At 38.4% G+C, this 23211-nt stretch overlaps 1 protein-coding gene across 2 annotated transcripts in view; it reads left to right on the top strand.

Moving 5' to 3' along the window:
• The first annotated feature begins 449 nt into the window (after window positions 1-449).
• Window positions 450-23211, top strand: part of MED13L (mediator complex subunit 13L) — a 256146-nt gene continuing 233384 nt past the window's right edge. Inside the window, exon 1 of one of the 2 annotated variants that reach the window (XM_037511108.2) lies at window positions 450-719. In XM_037511108.2, coding sequence (XP_037367005.1) covers window positions 648-719 — 72 coding nt within the window. In that variant the 5' untranslated portion in view covers window positions 450-647. The remainder of the gene's footprint in view (window positions 720-23211) is intronic. The other variant, XM_037511107.2, reaches the window with a different exon arrangement.

Here is a 23211-nt window from a genome sequence, read left to right on the forward strand (position 1 = left end):
AGGGAGGAGAAGCGAGGCTGACTGGGGAGGAGGGGGGGTGGGGGAGGAAGAGGAAGGAGGGGACGTCGCTCGGCTGCCGGGGTCGCCCGCTGGCTCCGTCCGCACCCCCCCCTTCGCGAGTTCGCGCTCCGCGGCGGCGGCGGCTCCGAGGCGGCGGCGGCGGCGGCTCCGGGGCTCGCCTCCCCTCACGCGCCGGCGGGGCCGAGGGAGTCGCGGCTGGAGATAAACAAGGCGGCGGCGGCGGCGGCGGCGGAGCAGCGAGGGCGGAGGCGGCGGCCGGCCCCGCGCGCCGGCCCGGGAGGCAGCGGCGGCCCTGAGAGGCGGGGAGGGCGCCGGGCCGCGCGGACAGCGCCCCCCGCCGCCGCCGGAGCCGCCGCCGCCGCCCGAGCAGGAAGGAGCCGCGCGGCCGCCGCCGCGGACCCCCCCGCCGGCCCCGGCCCCGGCCCCGGCCCCGGCCCCGGCCCGCCGCCCCCGGCGCGGCGTCGCCGCCGCGGCGCCTCCCGCGCGCCCGCCCGCCCGCGGCCCCCGCGCCCGCCGCGGCCCGGCCGCCCCGCGCTCCCCGGCGAGGCGCCGCCGCCCGGCCCGGCCTCGCCTCGGACGCGCCGCTCCGACATGCCCCGCTCTGGCGGCCGGGCTCGCGGAGGATCATGACTGCGGCGGCGAACTGGGTGGCGAACGGGGCGAGCCTGGAGGATTGTCACTCCAACCTCTTCTCGCTGGTGAGTCCGCGGCGGCGGCGGCGGCGGGCGGCGGGCGGCCCTCCCCGCGCCAACTTTCTCCGCCCGCGCCCCCGGCCCCGGCCCCGGCCCCGGCCCCCGCCCCGGCCCCGCGCCCGGGCTCCGGCCCCTCAGAGGCCGCGGGGCGCGCGGCGCGGGATCGCGGGGGGCCGGCCCGGGCGCCTTCCCACGCCCCCCGCCGCGCCCCGCGCCCCCGGCCCCCCCCCCGGCTGGACGGCGCCCCCCGCCCCGCCCCCGCCCCGCCCCGCCCGCCGCCTTTTGAATCTGGAAAAAAATTCCATAATGACACCTGCAGTCGCCCGCGGGCGCCCGACGGAGCGCGGCGGGGTCGGGGCGCCGCCAACCGCGCCCGCCGCGGGGACCCCGGCTGCGCCCCCCGGCCGCGGACGCGCTCCTCGCGCTCGACGGCTCGGCCGGGCACACGCGCCCAGACACACTCACACTCAGGCGCGCACACGGTCTCTCACACACTCACCCCCTCACACACTCACTCACACTCACTCACTCCCCCGAGCAACAAGCCGGCGCCGCCGCTCTCCGCCCGCGCCGCTCCCCGCGCTCTGGTCACTGACAACTTTTCCCCGGGTTCGAGGCCCCGGCCCGGCTCCGGCGCTCAGGGTGTCGATTGTTCTCCCGGCGGCCCGGCCCCGCCGACGGCGCCCGGATTCGTCGGAGCCGGCGCGCCTGGGTCTCCGCGGCGCCCCGGCCTGGCGGGAGCTCGGGGTGCACGCCCCTGGCCCCCCGCGGCCCGCCGCCGCCCCGGGACGCGCGCTGCCCCGGCCCCGGCCCCGGCCGCGGGGTGCGGGCCGCCCGCGCGTGCTTTGTGCGGGGGCCGCTGCTGGAGAGCCGCGCGCCCGGAGACCACGGGTTTGTTTAAATATTGAGCAAAGATTTGTAAACAGATGTAAGGCAATTACGTTTCAAGCGTAGAATATAATTGGAAAATTGGCCGAACGGTTTGTTTAATTTAGCCCTGGAAAAACCCAACTTATTTTAAGTTGTGCACCCCTTTTCCGGGGGACTGCCTCTTCCAGAGCGTGCATTTTGGAAATCGTTGCTGTGACTTAGGTGTAGGTGAAAGCATTATTTCCTCCCGATGCTTGTTTACACTGGATAAATAATTTAGTGTTCAAATTGTAATTAGTTACATTTAATTATGGGGAGCATAGGTCTTTTTTTTTTTCTTCGAGACCAGTGGAGAAATAAAAATTCTTGCCAACTTTTCCAGGGGAAACGCTGTTTTGTTCAGTGTTTGTTTATACTGATAAAAATCAAAACATGCGATTTTTACCTACCAGGACCGGGTGACAGCGTGTCTGCGCTTTCACCGTAGTGAGATTAGATCGACATTTTTACCCAGACATTCAACCTTAGAATTCAGTTGTAAGTTGCAGTCCTCCCTCTCTGTCCTCGGTCATTTCCCCTTGATCTGTTAATATGTGGGAATAAAAGTCATTTTGCCGCCTTCCTCGCCCTCCCTATCACTCAGTGTTAGTCAGGTCCAGGGACTTTCATAGACTAGCACACATATTGATTAAGAGGTATTTAAAATGCTTTTTGTTTGCTGGTTGGTGACCACACTGACACTTTAACAGGTAATTAAAATTACCAAGTAGACCAATATTAGTGGGATGAAATCCCCCAAATTACCATATATCTTCCTAACTGGTAATAGCTTGCTTGCGTGTGTGTGTGTGTGTGTGTGTGTGTGTGTGTGTGTGTGTGGCTCATTTATTAGGTAGAATTTGTAGACAAATGAAAGAGTATGACATGTGTAGCCAGTCTTTGGGATGTATGTTTATCATGTCTCCCCTAAGCTTAAGTAAGGATAATAAGGTGAAGAGAAGATGTTTGAGATTCTTTAGGGAAACAGTTTTGTAGGAGAGAGGGTTCTCTGCTTTATGACTGAGTAAAGGTTTGTGCAGGGCATAGTGCTCTCCTCAGCCTCTAAGCCAGGGGTTGCTTTTTGAACACTCTTCTTAAAAACAGAATTATGTTTAGGTAGCGACTTTGAAATGCAGAACTGCAGAAATGCATAGGTTGATTTGTTTTTAAGGAACTGTCTAGTGTGTACATTCTCTTGTATATGGAGAGTGGATGAAGTGCTAATTTTTAGAAAAATACTAATTGGTAAAAAGAACTGCCCATAATTGTAAATTTTTCTTCTACAAATTGAGAAATTTACTTGAAAATTAGATACGGCAGCAGCCTGGATAATTAAAAATATGTTGCCTAAAGTACATTGTACAGAATATTGAATTCCAAAGGAGATAAAAATCACCTGTTTAAAGTAAAACAAGTATTATAAGAGCTCTGTGTGCTTAATAATAGCAGATAGGTTTTTTGGCCTGCAGTGTTTTTTTGAGCAGAGAAAAGTATTGTTTATAGAGAATTTACCTATTCACATTAGTGCAGACTGAAATATAAACTAGAGATTAAAGTTCTACACCACACTAATGATGCACCCTCTTTCCATTACCTTGAGGTGCTCATTAGGGTTTAGCAAAGTTGATTGTGCAACCTACAACTAGTATCTTAAGATTTTTGTTAGTCTTTACTTACTTTGCTTTCTCATTTTCTACTGGATGGCATCAAATATCTTAAATTCTCTATCAACCCCTCTCCTAATGTGTGAAAAATGCCACTGCGTATCTATGATATGGGTCTTTGTATGTGTTTCTAGTTCTCACTCCTGTGAGATTTGTAGCTACTGCATTAAACGCATGCCTGGCTGTGCCTTTGTGACTCAGAACTGTTTTCTCTTGCTGTCCATCACATTTCTAGGAGACACTAGTTATGTATTCACTGAGTTATAATTCGGTTAGGTCTGTTCAGTTTGCCTTTTTGGAAAGTCTAACAGTGTTCCTATGGTATGTCAACCTACCCTTGTGGGAAGACATTATGATTTCCAGATGTAAGTATATCATTAGTTTTTTTTTTTTTTTCAGTTTTGTTTCTCTGCTGAGATGATATGGAGAAAAGGGTGTCCTGTAACTAGATTTAAGTATATAGCTTTGGCATGAGGTGTTTTAATTCTTAGGTGTGTATGCTCCACATTCATGTTGTTTTATTTGCTTAGATGTTTTCTGACTGAGTGATAATTTTGTGATACTAAATTCTTCCTTCCTGAATTGAAACACATACACATTCCTACTTAGTTCTTATTAAGACCATTAATTCTATATTTGAATCTTTTAAGGTAATATGTTGTTGACCTGCTTTCTTTTTTTTTTTTTTCTTAAGAGATTTTTTTTTGCAGAAAGGGAAGATAGTTGTAAATGTAGAAACTATTCTTTTGAGCTAGAACTAGACGAGGAAGACTATCAATTGAAAATGAGGAAATGAGAGTGATTTCTCTAATCTTCTCCAGTGCCAGAATACATACATAGGGTATTTTTTCATCTCAATTCCAATTTTAGTATTTACATTTAAAACATCTTTTCATGATGTTTCATTTTCTTTAATGAAAATATTTATGATTTGCTAATGTGTGTTTTCTGTTTAGCATTTTGTTGTTCCTAGCACATGGTGTTGCAGTATTTATATATTTTTAATAGCAATAATTGCCACCCGGTAATAGTTGCCATATTAACCTCCAATTGCTAGTAAATATTTTTAAGTACATAATAGACAGCAATTGAAGGCATAGTGTAGCAGTTTACTGGACCGTTTTAAAGAGCCATTTGTACGTGTGATGAGTTCATAATTTTAAAGAGAAAATAATGTACCTAAGACTTGAATGCTGCAAAATATGTTGCTGTGTTATTACTTGAGGTGCTCATTGAGGGGAAGTTAGGTTGGGACTGTTTCTTCTTCTTTGTGAAAATAAAGAGGTGGGGGTGCCACCTTTTAGGACAATAAGTGTTTGTTTAGCTTTTGCCAAGTGCTTATCACTTTCTTTGGAACATTTTGATCATTTTTCATGATTGCATTAGGTAGTTATTTGGAAAAAAAGAAACTCTTATGGCATTCCTTTAAGTAACATTAGGTTATAGTGGTGAATAATATTAATTAGGTGTGGAAAAAAATTGATTCATCTTTTTTGCTCAATGGCTAATTTAGCCTAGTTAATTGTGAGTTAATTGTATTCGTCAAGCACTTTCAGAGATGTCTTTTGCTTTTGAGATTAATAATGAAGATACTCTGCCACCAGTTTGTACTGTGTGTTATAAATGCAGAAGATAAGTGCATTCTATAGTTTGTCAAATGGTTTAAAATTGAGATGAACTTTATGGCAGTGTAAACAGTAGTAAGAGTATTTGCGTTTTTAAAATGAGCAGTTAATTCCGTTTTCTCGGAGTTTTAAGGATAATATAGATATTTTTTCTGAAATAATTTGACTTATTTTTGATAGGAGGAAATAATAGTGTTCCCTTCCTTTAAGCTGCTAGTAGAAGGTACTCGTTAATTTTTTTTGAAAGTGGATGATATATTTACTCTTAGAAGCCAGCTACTATGAGACATTAATTAGATGAAGTTTATGAGAATTTGTAACATGGTTGAAGTTAGATATTATTACTGAACTGTACCTTGCAACCATTTGTAACAAGTGGAGAAAAGCATTTTTGTACCATTGCAGTTAATATAATTTGTTTAAAGTGTATTGTGTTCTCCACCAGGATTTTTGTTTTGTTATTTCATAAACATTGTTTTGAGAAATTAACACTCAGTGTACTACAGAGTCATGTATGTAATTAGGTAACCTAAAAATGTATGGTGGAGTAGAGTTAAAAAAAAAAATTCACACATGCAAGTGTGCTTGTTTCACAGGACCTGCTTAGCGATTTGGAATAAATGAATCAATATTTGTAATGTGTTTTTGGAATTTACGACTCTTTTCTCTTGAATCATTTAACTTCTTTCTGATCCTATTCAGATAATTTCCTTTTATAGTATATGCTTTCATTGTTTATTCGAAAGATTTGAAGGTGTTAGCTTTGTTCTGTTGAGGGAATTCACTTCATTACATAGGGGAGATGATTTTCCATTAATCTTGGTAAATATTAACATAAACGAGGAATTGTAAATTCAAGTTCATTTGCATGAATGAAATATGTATGCTTGCCCAGTTTTTGTTTAGTATAGTCACTTATGTATGTCACCATAATTTTCTGGTTTTGCTTTAGTTGATACAAAAATTGTCTTAAATTCTGTTAAAAATGTTGTAATTGGTATTTGTTTATGTCAGAGACAGTCCTCCTACTTTACAACATTGTTATTTTAAAAATAATCCGAAATATGGAATACATGCTGTCTTCGTAAATTGGATGTAATAGTCTTTCTTAGGAACTCCTGTTCCACTTGTCTATATACTAGCATGCTTTAGTTATGCTCCATCGACTTGAGTTGTTTACATTTTGTAAGTTGATAAAATGTACATTTAGATTCTAGTCTGGGAAGAAAAAAACAAAACCTTTTTTCCTTTCTTTCTAGACATGAGTTAGGAGAAACAATTGTGTCCAAGAGAAAATGTTATTTCATTGGCATCTCCATACTCTGGCTGTTATGTATATTTTTTGATGTTTATTTTCTCATTCTAGATGGGTTGTAGTAGAATCTTACTAATACCGTATTTCTACTACTTTAAAGTAGCACAGTCCTGCTTGACAGCTTTCTACATTTCATACTTTTTTCAATACAGTGAAATTCCATTACTGTAAAAGAAACCTACTAAGTTGATTACATTAAACTTTTGTCAGTGTATTTTGCATCATGTTAAATTTGGAACTTTAGCTTATAAAGAAGAAAGGGGAACATAAAATGAATTAGGTAAACTTGCAGGTATATATTTCTTTTCTTAGACTTCACTAGATACTTTATGGTAATATTTAAGTCTTAATTTGTGTTAAACCACTGCACTAGCTGGATATATTTAAGACATTTGATGGACATTTGAGGGAAGAATTGTTTCAAGTAAAGTATTTGTGAACAGAATTTTTATGATTGAGTGGAAATTGCTGAAATTGATCTTTTGAAAATTAAACTGCATGAAAACACCTGTGATTTCTGTCTCTCTCCCCTGCCCAATACCATTGATCAAATTTATGAGGAAGTATTTTCTGCTTAAGACACATGAAGCTTCCTCATATAGTTCCACATTATTTCATGAAGTAGGAAAGATGATTAAATCCATCTGGGTATACAGGAATATAATTGGAATAAAAAACATTTTGTGTTGGCAATTTTCTATTGAATCTTAATGTCCTAAAGAGAAATAGGGAAAAACATGCACATATCTAACTCAGGAACCAGTTTGTAGTTTTGTTTTGTCTTTTACATGTGTATATGCCTGGCACAGTCCTATTCATCTTTGAAGGTAGGTCAGATGTCACCTCTGTGGCAGCTTTCTTTGACTCCAACTGACAGAACTAGTCACTCTTGCTCGTTATGTGTACCTCCTTCTATGTAGGTCTGATAAGCATGTGAGCTTCTGTAGGGCAGTGACCCTGTCTAAATCATCTTTGCATTCTCTGCATAATTAGGTGCTCATTAACTGTTTGTTAAATAAATGAATTACTGACAAGTAGTCTTTTCTCTTATTCCTTAAAAGAGCTCTTAGGGCCCATTTAGGAGCTTCTATATTAATTTTCTTTGAACTTATTTAGATATTTAACTGCTCCGAACAGATTTTATCTAGGTTGTAGGTACTTGATGGTTTGGGTGGCTTGGTAGTTTGAATTCTAGAAAATCTTTTTATTATAGAGAATTTGATCAAGAGATGTGTGCTGTTACCTCAGAGGACTAGGAATTCACATAGTATTTAAATTTCTGTAGTATGGTAGGCAACCTATAGATTTTGGACCCTGTCAGAAATTTTTTTGGGGGTTTGACTTGGAGAATTCCTTAATTTTCTTTCTTTAAGCTAGACAAGGTGGGGCTTTTCCTCAAGACTCAGTTATAATATTACTTTCCATGAGCTCGGTAAAATGAGCAATGAACTGGTAATAGGAAAAGTTGAGTGGCATTCACGTTTTTCACTAATGACTAGTTAGGTCAGATTGGCCCCATAGTGGTTCTTTGCCTCAGTTTCTCCTGTAAACTTGATGGAAATATGGAGGGCAGGAAGTGTAAAAAATAATTTTGAATGATTTTTAAGGCAACACCTTTGGGTAAGTAGGTAATGTTCTTTAATAGGAAGAGACTTCTGGCAAATTACATTAAAGTTATAGAGTAGCCTTAGGTAGTCAGCCAGGAAGTTGGAATGGCAAAATGACAGTTAATGTTATATTTGTACCTTTTGGGGGTAGAGGCATGGGGTACCAGAAGATTAAGTTATTCTGCTGTCTTTCCTTGTAAATAGGTTATGACTGAGAAGAAACACTTGAAATTCATCTTTTAGTGATAGATTTTTTTGTTTGTGTATATGATTCACAGTTAACATGGTATATCTATTACGTAGGGTGTTTTTGCTGTACCAACCCTGAACTATGACTGGCGTAGGCTGGAAATTGAACGGTGGCTCTTATTTGGTGGTTTAAGCTATTAATTCCTTGGCAGCTCTAGAGTGCTCTTTGAACTTTAAATAGCAGTTCTATTAACATTTTGAGATTTGTCTCAGGGAATGTCAGAAATAGTGCTTAATAAATATCTTTTTCTTCTTAAAGACTAAATCACATTTTAGTCTGACACACATGTCACAACCCTCACTGTGTTTTGAACACAGTATATATATCCTCAACTACTGATTAATTTCTATTTTCTATCTAATAATGCTACATGTAAGAATATTAGCCCTTTTTAAAGGAAGGAGCCCTGTCCCCCAAATCTTTTTTAATTATTCATGTTGAATGTGAATAGTGTCTTAAATTTTTTCTAGAAGTTTGCAATTTTCCATGTAGGTGGTCTCCAATATCCAACCCATTAGAAGAAATGAATTTGTAAATTTGTTTTCACATAAAAACCTACCCTGACTTCTGTTGCTACAAATGATGGTAAGCCTGCTTGCCTGGGATTGTACTTAATTGCTTGTATTATAGAACTCAAAGGCTATTTATGGCAGTATTTTATGGGAATGAACTCTTTCCTCAGAGTGTATAGTGCTGGCTGTCAGAGCAGGCACTCCCTAAACCCGTCTGTCTCACTTCTGGCGGTGGGAGTGGGGCTATCCCAGGCTCTACACCCCTTTCTAGGCCTGGTGGAGACTTCGAGGGAATGTTGGGGTCAGCTGCCCTCCCCTACAAAGGGGCGGCTCTGGAGTGAGCACTGAGGCGCATTTTCCCTCCTCCTCCTGCAGGGGCCTGCTGCTGCTTCCTGTTGGCTGCTGATCCACTTTATTAAAATGTTGAGAATACTGGCAGGGCCTGTACCGCCATCGGAAAAGATACTGTAATCCTTTGCTCTTTATCTCTTCCTTACCTTTCCCCCCTCCATTCACCCCTAGAGACAAGCTTTCTGTTTGCTTTTTTGTGTAGTAAATGAGGGCTGCTGAGCCCAGCGAAATGAAAAGGGGAGCGAGGGTGAGATTGCATGGTGGTGGCCAATAAACCAGTAGTTAGAAATGTTAACTTTTTGTATTTTTATGTTCAAGAAGTTTAGGGCATAAGCGATTCATGTTTAAATAATGTATGTACATTAGAAATGATTAAAGTCTGACTTGGACTTAGGAAAGTCTAAGGGTCCGATAGGTGGGAAAGACCTCCATGTGCTGTTTAATGTCTAAGATGCTGTATGGGATGTACAGAGGGAGAGCAGCATGGACAGATGGCAGAGTACCTTGTAGCCAGAAAATATCAGAAGGGGACGTTTAAACTAGATCTTGAAGGAGTGAATGGATATGGCTTGCTGGAGAGGAATGGAAAGGACGTTCTGTGGAAGCTCAGTTGACAGCTCTGTGTCTGTCCTTGAGAATCTTTACTGTGGTGCTATGCAGGACGGCACTTCTGATTTGTGGTCGTGGTTCTTGTTTTCCTTTTAACAAACAATGCATGAACTTACTGAAATCTAGTTTTTGTTAGGTGGAAATTTGAAGAGTAAGCCGGCCAATTTAGATTAAGAAATGGTGATGTTAAAATAATCAGTTTTCTAAAATAATTCCGTTCTGAACTTTGAAAAAACAGTGCTATATTACGCAAAATGCTAATGACTAAAGTGACAAATATTTCAGAAACTGGACAGACGTGAATCTTAAATGAGCAGATGGGATATGAAACTAAAAGCGGGAGATAATCCAAGATGCTATAGAAACTATTATGAGAAATGAGTTGAGGAAAAAAAAAGTGTGCTAAATGGTATTGCATTTAATAATGTGTTTAAAAGCCTTTCTAGGATTGCTCTCTTACACAGACAAATTAGAATTGTTGAACTGTGTGACTCCTCATTGTTTAAATTTTGTGCATTTAAAACACATGAGATTTTGGTCCAGGATTACTTTTTATGAAGCCTAAACATTTTAGTCATGAGTGTGTATGTTATGTATGTTTTAAGTAGACTGTGTAATTTTCTTTTCTGACTTACTAATTAAAAAAATAGTTTTAAAATTCAAAGACAGTTGTGGTAAATCTTGAAGGAGAGAGGTAAGGAGTGTAAATTGAGTAAGTTTGCTCTTTGGGCAGCTTGATACTTATTTGAAATCATTATATCTACTGTTGCCAGTAGATTGGCTTATAGGGTATTGTGGCATGAAAGAGAGGTTGCTTGTGAAGCTTGCAGGGATATGGGAGTAGGGGAGGCTAAGAGGTTGAAAGGTAGGTTGAAGGAAACTTTCTAGAAGGCGGAGAGCTTTATTTGTGTTTGTTGACTTAGGAGCAACAATATAGAGGAGAGACAGAAAGAAAGATGGAAAATATGGTAATTGATGTAACTAGTCTGGCTGGAGATGATGGTATCAAGATCACAGGTGGAGTGGGCACTGGAGAGGGGTAAGAAGTGAGTAACTGAAGAAGTGGGGACAGTCCAGTTGTAATGTGAGTGCTTTTTAAATTCACAGATTAAAGATCTTGAGTGTGAGCCTGAGAAAACATAATTTTAAGAAGTTTAGCTAAAATGTTTGCATTTTACCTGATGTGCTGGTTGTAGTCAACGGTCTTTAAACATTTTATCTTTTAATGGTCATTTTAACTAGGTCATATGTCACCTTCTTAAATTGTACCGTACTCTGATTTTGAGCCACTTATACATACTAGAACTGACACAAATCTGCCCAAATGAAATGAAAGTATTCTTCAGAATAAGCCCCCCTGATATGAGTGAAATACTGTTGCCATTATTCATAATACTTTTTGGTCTTTTTCCTGCAGAATTACTTTTAGAAACAGTGTAGTCTGCCATCCCAGAAAAATCTTAGTTTATTACTTATTTATTCATTCATACATTTATTTACATTTGTAGTGACTACATACGTACATGTTCAGTTGTAAGATATAAACTAAATTTGTGACACAGATGCTTAAAAAAAAAAAAGCCCAAGAACACTATAGAGTTAATACAGAATCCTAGGTATAATCTCATAGTTGCTAAGTTTTTTCTTCACTGAGATGCAGCTGTTTCTAACACAGGTGAGCAGGCCAGAGTCATCAAAACACTGGCATCTTTGCTTGCAAAGATATCAGCTGGCTTGCAAACAAGAAGCCAAATAAGAATGAGAAAAATCTTATTTTAAAGGATGCTTCTTTGGACAGTGTCTTCTCTCTTTGTCATTTATTATTGTAGTTTGCTATAACTACAAGTACATCCTTGCTTTTTTTGCTATAAATTATTGCCTAAATCAACAATTCAGTGCCTTCTGAAGTGGTGGGCTTACTGATGATGAGCAAAAGTCCTGCTTGCGGTATAGACATTGTAGATACGTGCTGTCTTCCTTTCCTGATTGTACAGCTGCTTCTTAGGTTATGCGTCCAGTGTGCCTCAGTGTACTTTGATTACATATGCTTTCTGTGGAGATTAGGTGTTGTGACAGATTAATTGGAGAAGGCTTTTTTTACTTTCTGGGGATCAAGGCAAATTATCATGAAGAGAGAGTAGTATTGTTAAGTTGTATCTTCTCTGTTATATCAGTCTTGAAAATCTGGTATCACCTGAAGTACATTTTTGGCTAGAAGAAAAGCCGTAGGGTAAATGAAGAAGAGTGTTCTATGGAGATAATCTCTTAAGGTTTTAACAAAAAGTTTGGTCTGAGCCCAAAGTTCTTATTTTCACCCACTTAGCTTTGTTTTATTGGAGACTGCTTAGTAAGCCATCTAGCATACCTTACATGTTTTGCCAGCAGTTTTTTCCATGGTTGAAGATTAGGACAGCAGCCCTCATATGTATTTAGGATTTTACTTTTTTTGTGGACTGACTTAATATTCAGTGTTAGGGGAAGTGCAGAGGATGTACTTGTAACAGGCGTGCCAATTATTATCTTGACTTTTCTGACAACCCAATAGTTGTTTAGATAATAAGTTGCAATGGCAAGTTTAATTTTCTGTTTTTGAAATCCAGGAATATAATGAAATTTTGCTTAATCACTTTGTCTCTGTGTTTTTCAAATTACGTAGATGACATAATTCTTTTTTTAATTACTTTTTACATGAAAAGGGGGAATTGAAATCCTTTCAAAAAGTGTATTGATATAGTCCTAGAGATTTATTTTAGGGGAATTTAGTTACATGAAACTTATTCTAAACATGTAACAACAGGCATTTTTTAGTTTTACAGATTCATATAACACCTGAGCAGCTTAACATTTAGAATTTATACCAGAGCATAAATCTACATCTTAGCTATTACAGGGCATAAATATTTGCCTTCTGAAATGTAAGTTCTTAACTAAAATTTCAGTTACTAAAAACATTTTTTGAAGAATATTTACATGCAAAGTGTAATCAAGGGGATAGATTGAATCTAGTTGTTATGATCCCAAGTAGACTAAATTCATTACTTATTTATAAATTACAGAGACCTATGAAAATGATATTTTGTTACTATTTGGTGATACTTTGGTGAAACTGAGTTTTGCAATCCAGACAGATGGTACTATTCTTGAGTCTGTCTGCAAGATCCTGTAACACTTAATTAAACAGCAGAATGATTCTCAGGAGAACTTACACATGATATTTGTAAGCTAATAAACTGGCTTCTCTAATACATTTTATAAATTTGAATTGAAGTAGAAGTATTTGTTTTTAGGGAATTTTTCTAATGAATTTGTTAAGATGAACAACTTGTTCTGAGTAGTTTATATTTTAAAGTCAAGGAATATTTTGGATAGAAAAATGAATGAAACTAAGTTGGTAGGTATTTATCTTCTGAAGTAACTTTGATTTTCTTACTAAACTTTCTCATATGGTAGGGTGTACTATGTTAAGAACACAAAGAGCTGACTAATAATTTCTAGAAAACTGAGGCATTAGTGACATATGGTAATACTCATTTTAGAAAATAGCCATTGATAGAGTTTTTGTGATCCATCTTATATTTTAATTTTGGAATTGAAAATTGTAGTATTTTTAAATACTACAAGCTAATTTTAATACAGTGTGTGGATAGAACTCAGTCTAGCTGTTTTATATAAGTTTTTTTTTAAATAGTCTTTTTTTCTTTTTTTAAGATTTATTTATTTATTTATGCAAGCACTGGGTACAGTCAGAGGCACTTGAGGGTGAGAGAATTCACCAGAGTCAGAGCGGAGAACAGAACAGACAGACCGACGAAATACACTGCTGAGGGGAGCAGCGGGCGGCAGGAGAGGTCTGCACGCCATGTGGGACCCTCGCCCAGAGGCTGGGGATTGAACTGGCGCTGCAGAGGCTGCGGGCAGCTTCTCAACCCAGCGCTCAACCGCTGCGCCACCAGGGGAGGCCCTGTTTTATATAAGTTTTAAGTTTGGTGCTAGCACTGAATTGTTGAGATTAATATGTTTGTCAGTTACATAAGTAATTACATAGATAATGCATTAACAAGTCATGAACAATCTTCACATCCTTGGAAATTACTCTTTTGTTAAATTTACTTACCTTTTCATGTAATGCCTAGTCATTAGTAGATGTGAGATCACCAAAAGGTAATGTTTGATGCCAGATTGGATGACATGAAGGAATTCGAAGTTTATTCTGTATTCATAGGGCACTGCCTGAAGGGTTTTATCCTAGTAGGGTAATGACATGATGAGATTTACATTTCGGAGAGAAAACTCATTTGGTTTCTATGGAGTGTGAATTTTAACTGGGGAGAAACAAAAGGCAGAGGGAAGGCTCTTAGAGTAGTCTAGATGTGAGAAATTATGCAGGACTAGGAGGAAGGGAGAGAAAAGTAGATTCAAATAATATCTTGGAGGTGAAATTCATAGGGCTTGGTGACCAATTATATATGTCATGGAAAATGAATCAAATGGCAAACATATGTTCTTGGTTTTATGGCATTTGCATTCTTGTGTATTCAAAACAAGGAGGAACAGTTGGCAGCATCCATGAGCTGTAGTTGTTAGAAGAGGTACACTCTGACCACAGGTGTATATAAGAAAGCATTCACTCAAAGTTGTAAAGTTAATTATGGATAATAGTTGAGGGCCAAAAGGGAAGGAAAATGTGAAGAGGAAGTAAAAACTAAATATTAGCCTTTATAACCCCTATTTTAGAAAAGACTTGAGGCAGTGAGAAGTTGAGAGTAAGATTTAATAAGAGAAAGGAGGTGTGGGGGGAAAAGGTGGGGGAAACTGAAGAAGGCAGATCTTTTTGGGTGGGTGGAGAAGGGCCTTTGGAGAGATACGGGATGGTGGTGATTGGAGGTGGGAATCAGAATACTTTGGCAGGGGAGGAGTGTACGAAATTTTGATTATCGAAATGGGCCTGGAGAAACTTCCACAGGGAGAAAGAAAGTAGAGGTGGGTGTACCCTAACAGCAGCTGGCTTTCTCTGTAGAGCCAGAAAGCAGTTCAAGTTTTCCTCTGCAAATCTGCCTTTTTTTTTTTTTAAAGATTTATTTATTTTTATACAAGAGCTGGGGTACAGGCGAGAGGATTCACCAGAGACAGAACAGGGAGCAGAACAGGCAGAAGGACCGAAATACGCTGCTGAGGGGAGCAGTGGGCGAGACAGGAGAGGTCTGCCTTGCCATGTGGGCATCTCCTTGGCTGACTGGGGATCGAACTGGTGCTGCAGAGGCTGCGGACAGTGTCACAGTGCTGCGCTCAACCCGCTGTGCCCCTGGGGAGACTCAAATCTGATTTTTTTTATTTAAAGGTTTTGTTTATAATAATTTCATATTTTTGGTAGTTGGATGAAATAGGCTTCTACCTCTGATTTTCTTCTTGTCTGTACCGAATTTGCCAATATTTAGGAACCCGAGGATAGACTAGAAAGGGCATCTGCAAAGACCACAAAACTATGTGTATCTTTGGTGCTTTTTCCTCATTCTTACTGAGTTCATTAAATTTTCATTCCTATCATTCTATATTCTTTGTTCCCTGAGCATTTAGTTTTCTCATTGTATATAATTTTTTTTTAGAGTGTCTTCTTTAATAGTTTATTTCATGTTTTTTTTTTTTTTTTTTTTAAACAGGTATATTATGTCATATCATGTTTTTACCTCACACATGAGGGAAAGTTTTCCCTCCCTGCCCAGCCCTTAGTGCTTCCTTCCTTTTTTCAGCTCATTCTTGGGCTCCCTGGGTTTTGCAACTTCCCTGCCCCTGCTGTACGTTCGGTTGGCAGCTCCAGTTCTCTGTTAAGCCCTAAAATGTACGAATGCACTTCAGAACCTTTTGATACAATCTCCTTGGTGTGGTGGGGATCCTCTCCAGTTGTTTTGAGTGCACTTATTGGCACAGCGTGTGCTGTGCATTGTCGATTGGCTGTAATTCATTCTGCCTTCCCATGTGGGTAGATTTTTCACTTGGCTGTCCTGAAGTTGGAGAGTTGGCTTTCTTGAAGCTATCATTTTCCCTTAATTTCTCTCCAGGTGAGGTAGTACTAATGAAATACAAAGAAACAAAATTCCCAAGAACCTAAAACTAAAAAAAAAAATTAACAATAGATCAAATTTACCCCAACTCTTTTTATAAATATGCACTTTTTTTTTAACATAGATGTAGTCATAGTATAAATATAGTTCTCTGTTCATCTGTCCTCACTAACATTTTCCATGTGGTTGCAGTCTTCATGATGATAATTTTAATAGAAAAGTCAAAAATTTATGTAATTAGTCTCAAATTCAAACAGTATTCCATACGACGTGGAGCCGTTTAATTTTTATCAGTCCCAAGTTTTTTTTCTTGCTTGTTTGTGTGCATATGCATATATGCGGTTTCACAATGGTTTCATTTAGATACCTGTAGATGAGAGCAGCATGTGCGCATCATACATGCGGTAGGAAGAGTCACAGGGCAGTGAACACCCATGTACTGAACGCTCAGATGAAGAGACCATTCTAAGGTTTTTCTTCCTTCCCACTTTTTTCCTCTCCCTGCAGAAGTAACTATTTTATGTTTCTCATTTCCTATTTAAAAAAAATAAGTTTTAATCACTGTGTTTAGAGCGTGTGTGTATAGTTAATGTGTTTTTAAACTTTTTGTAAGTAGAATATACTACGTTCCTTTGCAACTTACTTTTAGAGTTTAATATCATGTTCCAACAATGTGTGGTTTTGTAATTTACTCTTACGCCACAGTTTATTTACACGTTCTACTGATGATGGACATATTTGTAACTTTAAAAAAATTATAGGTAGGCAATTATTTTCCTGCAACATACCATTTCTACTTAACATTCTTAAAATACTTCATGTCAGAAAATTTAGATATTCCTCATCCTTTTTTAACAGTTGTATCCTGTTTCACAGGATGGATGCATTGCTTTTGTAATACAGCCTTTCTTTCTGTATAGTACAGTTGTGCATTACATTTTGATCGCTACAGCCATACATTCTGTACAAAGCTGGGTCAGTTTATGTTCTTTTGGGCAACTTACAAATGCCCATTTCTTCTTTTCTGGCTTATAGTGAAACTTTCTCATTTTAATTTCTGCCACTCTGAGCAAAAAAAAAAATCTCAATATTTCAATTTCTTTATTTCTAATACAGTTATGAACACATAAGGGTATATATATTTTGTGACTTTTCTTATTTTTGAAAAGCATTTAATCTCTAAATAAAGTTTTTTTTTTTTTTTTTTTTTTCTACCTTAACTCTCCAACTACTCACTAATAGAAGCAGTGTGTTAGACCGTTACATGTTTTGCACAGTCTCACCTCAGAGCTCTTGCTGTTCTAAGAGTGCTTACTGAATGTCTGGGACTGTTGAATGTTTGCCTACTATATGCATTTTGTCATCAAGGTACTGATATTCCCATTTTTCAGATAAGAAAACTGAAGCAAGAAAGTCAAGTAACTTGCCCAGGTCACTCAGCCAGTAAAAGTTGGAGCTGTCACTGACCTCAGATAGAACCGTAACTCCTAACCAGTTCATTGTATTGTGAACTCGCTCTTCCACCATCTAAACCTTTTAAGGCTTATGTGGGGTTCCTCCTCACTATTCCAAACATTACTGCTCTCTGTCTTTTCTGAGCCTTTTAAAAATTAACAGTGTAGACCATATCATTTAGCACAAGCCATGAAGGTAGAAATCACTGGAGCATATAGATTTGCATGAGATTAATGGAGTGATAGTGCAGTTTATATTTTTTTAAAGTTTCATCAGAGATTAATGGGGTAATAATGCAGTTTAAAATTTCTTCACACAGATAACGAGATAGATTTTTTTTCTTAGACTACTTTATTTCAAATTGAGGAGTCATTTGGAAACTGAAAAATGAAGATAGTTTATTGTTTTGATTGATGACTGAGACAAAGTAAAAACCTAGGTAACAAAAAATAATCAAAAAATAAATTGATTCTTCTCTAAGAAGTCTTTTAGTTTTTTTTTTTTAAGATTTTTTTTTTTATAAGATTTATTTATTTATTTTATACAAGCACTGGGTACAGTCAGAAGCGCGGGAGGGTGAGAGAATTCATCAGAGCCAGAGCGGGGAGCAGAGCAGGCAGAAGGACTGAAGTACACTGCTGAGGGGAGCAGCGGGCGTGGCAGGAGAAGTCTGCTTGCCATGTGGGACCCTCGCCTGTGGCCGGGGATTGAACTGGCACTGCAGAGGCTGCGGACAGCTTCGCAGCCCAGCGCTCAACCACTGCGCCACCTGGGGAGGCCCTCTTTTAGTTTTTTTAAAAATAAAAAGCTAGTTTCTGAAATTCTCAAATCAAAATTGATTTAGCATAGTAATATAATCATGTGCTTATTAAAAAAACAGACACATTGCTTAAATAAGATAAAAGTTAATTTCTTTTTTTATATACAAGCAGCCTGGAGGTAAGCATTTTAGAACTGGTTTGGTTACTTCTCTGTCATCCAGGGACTCAGGCTGGCTCTTGTTATTCCATCATCCTTAGTTTATCACAAGTAGCATATTGTCCAAGATGGCTGTTCAAACATGAGTCATCATGGTGGCATTCTAGATAGGTAGGAGGAGGAAATGTTGGGAAGATACACCCTCCTTTTAAAGGAAATTTCCAGGAAGTTCCTTACATTTCTGGCCATATTTAACCTTACGGAGGGCTATGAAATGTAGTGGGCATGTTGTTACCCTAGCAGTTTGGAGTGTATGTTGCTGTGATAGTAGGATTCATTCATGTTTGGGCAGGCAACAAACAATGTCTACTGTACAGAGAAGATATGATAAGTGTCTGCTTACAGTGTGTTATTGCAGCTGGGCAAAAAAATTCCTAAAATTAAAATTAAGAACTTAAAGTCTCCTAGAAATTTCTTAAGAATTCTGTTTTAGTTAAGGTTAATGAATATAAACCAGTGTTCTGATGTAATTAGGATTAAAAATAATTTTTTTCAAACATATTGTTTACTTTGTAGAAGGGATTCACAGTTACCTTGGAGATGCACATGATGGCATTTTAGCTGTATTAGAATAGATTTTGTTCTTCGATCTTTTACATGGATTTTATCATAATACATATATTTTTCATTTCTGTTACTGAGGTATAGTTTACATACAGTAAAGTGTTACCATTTTAAACACCTACATCCTTTCATTAGCTTTGACAAATGTGTGTATCTGTTAAACCACTACTGAAATAAAAGTAAAAACATCTCTGTTGCAAAAAAGCCAACCTTTATGCCATCTCTAGGCTACCAATGACTTGCTATTACATAGATTCACTTTGCCTTTTCTAGAATTTTTTTAAAATGAAATCATATAGTATAAAGCCTTCTGTGTCTTCATATTTTTGCTTGATTAATTCCTTTTTATTGTTAAGTAGCAGTCCATTGTATAAGTATGCCGCAATTTATTTGTAATTTATTTATCCATTTATTTATAACTTTAACAGCATCTGCTGGTTTTTGTGTGGGACATATGTTTTTATTTTTGTGAATAATGAGTAGAGTTGCTGAGTCACATGACAAATATAGGTTGCATTTTATAAAGAACTGCTAAACTTTAAAAAAATGGTTGCACCGTTTTGCATTCCCACCAGTTATATGTGAATTTTAATTGCTATTCCAAAGTAGCAAAGATTTTTCCTTATGATTTTTCCCAGAAGCATTATAGTGTTAGTTATTAGATTTAATTCTGTGATCAAGTGATCGATTTTGACATTTTTTTTGTGGTGTGAGATAAGGGTTGAAATTCATTTTGCACAAGGGTATCTACTTGTTCCAGCATCATTTGTTGAGATGACTGCTTTTTCCATTGAATTACCTTGACATCTTTGTAAAAAATGGATCAAATGAATGTGTGTATATGTATACATAGGTTTATTTCTGACTTTGATCTACATGGTTCTTATCCCAATACCACACTATCATGATTACTGATGTTTTATATAATAGTATGTCTTGAAAAATCAGGGAAAATTCTGCAACTTTGTTCTTTTTCAAAATTGTTTTGGCTCTTTTGTTAAGTTGGCATTTTTTTTTCCTTTATTTATTTATTTATTTATTTATTATTTGTTTGTTTGTTTGGTTTATACATGCACTGGGTACAGTCAGAAGCGTGGGAGGGTGAGAGAATTCACCAGAGCCAGAGCGGGGAGCAGAGCAGGCAGAAGGACCCAAGTACACTGCTGAGGGGAGCAGCGGGCGGCAGGAGAGGTCTGCTCACCATGTGGGACCCTCCTCCGGTGGCCGGGAAGCAGCCGGGGATCGGATCGAACCGGCTGCAGAGGCTGCAGGCAGCTTCGCAACCCAGCGCTCAACAGCTGCGCCACCGGGGAGGCCTAAGTTGGCATTTTAAGATAAGTTTTAAAGCCAACTTGTTAATAAAAAAACCCTACAGGAATTTGATTCTGATTACAATAAATCTTATGTCATATTGGGGAGAATTGACATTTTTACAATTTTAAGTCTTCTAGTCCATGAACATGGTCTAACGCTTAATTTCTTTAGATTTAACTTCTCTCAGCATTATAGTTTTTGGTGTACAGGTCTGGAATGTGTGTTATCAGATTTATTCCTAAATAGTTTTTGTTTTTCAGTACTGTTTTAAGTGACCTTGATTTTAAATATTTTCCAGTTCACTGCTAGGATTATAGAAATGATTAGATTTTGTATTTATCCTACATAATGTAGTGTTCCTGAACTCAGTTATTAGTTGTAGTATCTTTTTGGGTAAGGGTATTTAATTTTTGTAAATGTACATAACTCTTGTCTGTTAATAAAGAAGGTTCTTTATCATTCTAGTCTGTATGCCTTTTATGTCTTTTTCTTGCTTTATTGCTTTGGTTAGGACCTACAGTAAGTACAAAGTTGAATAGAACTAGTAAGAGTGGACATCCTTTCTTTGTTCCTCATTTTAGGTGGAAAATGTTTAGTCTTCCCTCATTAATTGTAGATTTTCAGACGTTCCCCTAATCAGGTTGACGAAATTCTCTTTAATTCATAGTTTACTTTTTACTATTATTTTTTTACCATGGATAGGTTGTGACTGTTAAATGTTTTTTCTGTATCTATTGAGATGGTCATAGGTTTTGTCCTGTTAATATGAATTTTTTGAGCTAAGCTTGGTTCAATTTGCATTGAAGCTTTTTTTTTTTTTAAACCAATTAAATGGCACTTGAATTCCCTAGAAAAACTCTTAGAGTGTGTTTTATTTTAATGTATTATTGGATTTGATTGCTAATATTTTGTTACTGATTTTTGAATTTATGTTCATGAGGGATATTTGCTTGTAAATTTTTTTTCCTTGTAATGTCTCTCTGCTCTTACTAATGTTGAGTTGAAGACGTGATTGGGAAGTAGTCCCTGATTTTCTTACTGGTGGTGTTTCTTCCTTACATGTTTGCTAGAATTTACCAGTGAGGCTGACTTGCTTTGGAGAATTCTTTTTGGGAAGGTTTTATGAACTTCATTTCTGTAATAGATCCAGGACTATTCATATTTTCTGCTAGTGTGATGATTCTTTCAAAGAGTTTGTTCATTAAATATAAGTAGTTATATTTATTGGCATGAAGTTGTATGCAGTAATTCCACTATCTTTTCAGTGTCTTTGGGATCTGAAATAAATCCTCTTTTATTCCTGAGATTGGTAATTTGTCTTCCTCTCTTGATTAATCGACTGAGAGGTTCATCAGTTTTATTAGTCTTTTAAAATAAGCAGCTTTTTATTTTATTGGTTTTTATTATTGTTAGTTTGTTTTATATTTCATTTATTTCTTCTCTTTTTATTATTTCCTCCCCCACTTTTCATTTGCTTAGTTTACACTTCCTAGCTTGTGAAAGTAGAAGCTTAGAGCAATTTTATACTTTTCTTCCTTACATATAAATATTTAAAGTGTCAGATTTCTTTTTGAGCATTGTCTTAGTCGTACTCAGATATTTCAATATATTTTGTTTACATCATCAGTTAAAATATTTCTAAGTTTCCCTTGTGATTTTTTTGTTCTATGCATAATTTCAAAGAATTTGCCTAATTTTTAGATTTTCTAGGTGAGAGAGGGTGTTACAGATATTTTATTAGTTTCTAATTATGTCTATAACTTTCAGTTTTGAAAACTATATAGTTGTTTGTTTTATGGTTCACCATATGGTTTCTCTTGGTGAATGTTGTGTGTAAATTTGAGAACCTGTTAATTCTGTTCTTCAGTGTAATGTTTCATAAATGTTAGTTTGGTTATGTTGGTTGATATATCATGTCCATGTTTTCTATCACCTTATTGACTTTCTGTCTGCTTGTTCTACCAGTTGCTGAGAAGAGACCTGGTGAAATCTCTAATTATAATTCTGGATTTGTCTATTTCTCTTTTTAAATTTATAGGTTTTTGCTTCATATATCTTGAAACTCTGTTATTAGGTGCCTATGCCTTTGAGATTTTATGTTTTTCTGAAGAATTGACCTTTTTATCATTACAATAATTTCCTTTTGTATTCCTAGTAATACTTCTTTTGGAGTGAGCTTTTTTTGATGTCTATCATTTTAGTTTTAATTTGATTTGCTTTTTATATCTAAAGTGTACTTCTTTTGGGACCTTTTAAAATGTAATCTGTTGGGCCCCTCTGGTGGTGCAAGGGTTAAGCACAGCGCTGTGAAGCTATCCACAGCCTCTGCAGCAGAATTTCCATCCCCAGCCTGCCAGGAAGCTACCCCCATGGCACAGCAGATCTCTCCTGTCTCTCCTGCTGCTCCCTTGAGCAGTATATTTCAGTCAGTCTGCCTGTTCTGTTCCCCACTCTGTCTCTGGTGAATCCTCACACACACACACCCCTCCTCCCCCCTGCCACACCTGTGGTCTGTACCCCAGTTCTTGTATGCATAAATCTTAAAAAAAATAAAATTTAATCCGTTCTGAGAATTGATGTCTTTTATTTGCAGTAGTCAGGCCATACTTAATACAATATAATTATATTGATATGATTTGGTTTAAGCTTGCTATCTTGTCTTTTATGCCAGTCACTTCCATCCATTCTTTTTTCTCTTTTGATCTACTTAGGATTACTTGAATATTTTTCCAGTTTTTGTTTTCAGTCTTGGCTTGTTTTAGGTATACTGCATTGTTTTACTTTTTAGGGTCTGGTCAGTCATTTTTAGTATGCATTTGTACTTTTCATAGTCTAACCTCTAAATATTAAACTCCTTTACTTGTAATGTGTAAGCTTTAGAATAGAATACTCTTTTCTTCCTTTTGTCTGTTGTATTAGATTATACATTTCCCTTCCACATTAGTATAAGTCCATGGTGCATTCATTACAATTTTGCTAAACAGTTATTTGAAAGAAACTAAAAAATGAGAAGAGAAATGTCTTAGATTTCTTTATATCGATACATTAACTATTTCTGGTACTCATTATTTTAATATGTAGGTTCAGGTTTCTGTCTGATGGTTTTTTGGCACCTGAAGAACTTTTTCAAAAGCACTTTTTAGTTAATGCAGTGCAGTTCCATTGACTTTGGTTCATCTAAAGAAAAAAATCTGTATTTCACCTTCACTTTTGAAGGATATTCTTTCTTGAACGAGGATTCTAGCTCTGGTGATTTTTTTTCATTTTCATTGTTTTCTGGTTTACG

Source organism: Talpa occidentalis, unplaced genomic scaffold (assembly GCF_014898055.3).
Source record: "Talpa occidentalis isolate TD23 unplaced genomic scaffold, MPIMG_talOcc4v2.1 talOcc4.14, whole genome shotgun sequence".
In the NCBI taxonomy this organism is placed as follows: Eukaryota; Metazoa; Chordata; class Mammalia; order Eulipotyphla; family Talpidae; genus Talpa; species Talpa occidentalis.